General features: G+C 41.9%; 1 protein-coding gene across 1 annotated transcript in view; it reads left to right on the forward strand.

The window, feature by feature from the left end:
* Positions 1-303: 303 nt before the first annotated feature.
* LOC106806629 (leghemoglobin-2-like) overlaps positions 304-1,666 on the forward strand; it is a 5,588-nt gene continuing 4,225 nt past the window's right edge. The window contains exon 1 of the mRNA XM_014808631.1: positions 304-417. Coding sequence (XP_014664117.1) covers positions 320-417 — 98 coding nt within the window. The 5' untranslated portion in view covers positions 304-319. The remainder of the gene's footprint in view (positions 418-1,666) is intronic.

Raw genomic sequence — 1,666 nt, forward strand, 5'->3', positions numbered from 1 at the left:
GTGTGTGTGTGTGTGTGTGTGTGTGTGTGTGTGTGTGTGTGTGTGTGTGTGTGTGTGTGTGTGTGTGTGTGTGTGTGTGTGTGTGGATTGGTGCGCTATATGTGCGCGTTAAAGTAGGCGCGTGCGTATGTATGTGCGCGTGTACGAGTGTGCGCACAAGTACGCGTGCATGCGAGTGAGCGTGTAAGCGTGTGTAAGTGTACGCGCGCGCGCATTCATTTAAATGAATATCATCTACATACGATTAAGTAATCCATGACGTGTCGACAATTACTCAGCCATTTTCCTTACATACACACAGATAACGTAGCGTATCAGGATGGCTACACTGACTTCCAAGGAGAAAGATCTCATCCGGGAATCGTGGGCGGTGTTGCACGCTAACAAGGCCCAAAACGCCGTCGCCTTCTTCGTATTGTAAGTGGTTTATTACTTGCGGCTTACTAATAGATACGAGATACTATGTGACACTACGTGATAACATACGATTGTATTATTAGGTTTTGATGAGCTACATCTCTCTCTGTCATACGTCATACGTACATGAACGTTACATGAACATTGTGTATATCCTGATGAGATGCATATATATATATATGTGTGTTTGTGTACTGTAATTGAGAGGTACGGTAGTAGGGCCTATTTGTGAATGTGCGTTCATATTATTTTAAGTTTTTACTGACTCTGTCCCAAGTGCCTGTGAGTACTATAGTCATACGAAAATATGATCGTCTACACACGATGCAAAAACTCCGCCGCGTTATTCATTCGACGTCTCGTGTGAACGCGGCTATATATGATCACTGGCAGCAAGAACAAGCCCGCACGTACAGCACACACGCGGCCATTGGCTATATATATTAACATAATAAAATTATGTTATATTATATTAGTTATATTAGTTAATATATATAGTCAATGGCCGCGTGTGTGCTGTACGTGCGGGCTTGTTCTTGCTGCCAGTGTATATGATGCGTATACCATCTACGCATAACTGCCGCGCAGTGCGTTTCCCTCTCCCCCCTTGAGACACATGCCCTCCGCAGATGGTTCAGATTCTTACGCCAATGACGTGGGCGGTGTCGTGCGGTGACTAACAAAAAATACACGATGATAGACATGATTATAGACCGGTCCTTGAACCCGCTGCTAATAGCGCTGATTACGAAGTTTTTTTTATATCATACGATAAAATTTCTTTTAATATGATTGCGAAATTAACTGAATTAACGATTAGCTCATTCTAAGCGGTGTTCGTCTGTGGGTTTTTTTCGGGGAGCGGTTGATGGGTGGAGCGTCCTATATACGTCTCTGCGCGTTTCTGTCGCGCTAGACTCTCTTCGTTCATAAAAAGAGAGGTATAGCATATAATAAAGTTAATAATAATTAATAGAATATGAGGAAATAATTCGGTTTTGTGAAAAAAATACTCCCGTCCTCCGTAATTAAGTTTCTTTTAATTGTGGTTATATTCGCTTGACGTGTGACGATGTCCATGCAGGAAACGTAAACAGGGACGAATACGTAACCAGCGGTCAATTTCTCCTATTTTCGCCAGGGGAAGCACATTCTACAAACAAACCATCGATGATGAATATTGTGCTAGCAATAAATAATATATAAATAAAATAAAGATAAATAAAAATGATCATGTGCGTGCGTGGGT

Source organism: Priapulus caudatus, unplaced genomic scaffold (assembly GCF_000485595.1).
Source record: "Priapulus caudatus unplaced genomic scaffold, Priapulus_caudatus-5.0.1 Scaffold170, whole genome shotgun sequence".
NCBI lineage: Eukaryota > Metazoa > Priapulida > Priapulimorpha > Priapulimorphida > Priapulidae > Priapulus > Priapulus caudatus.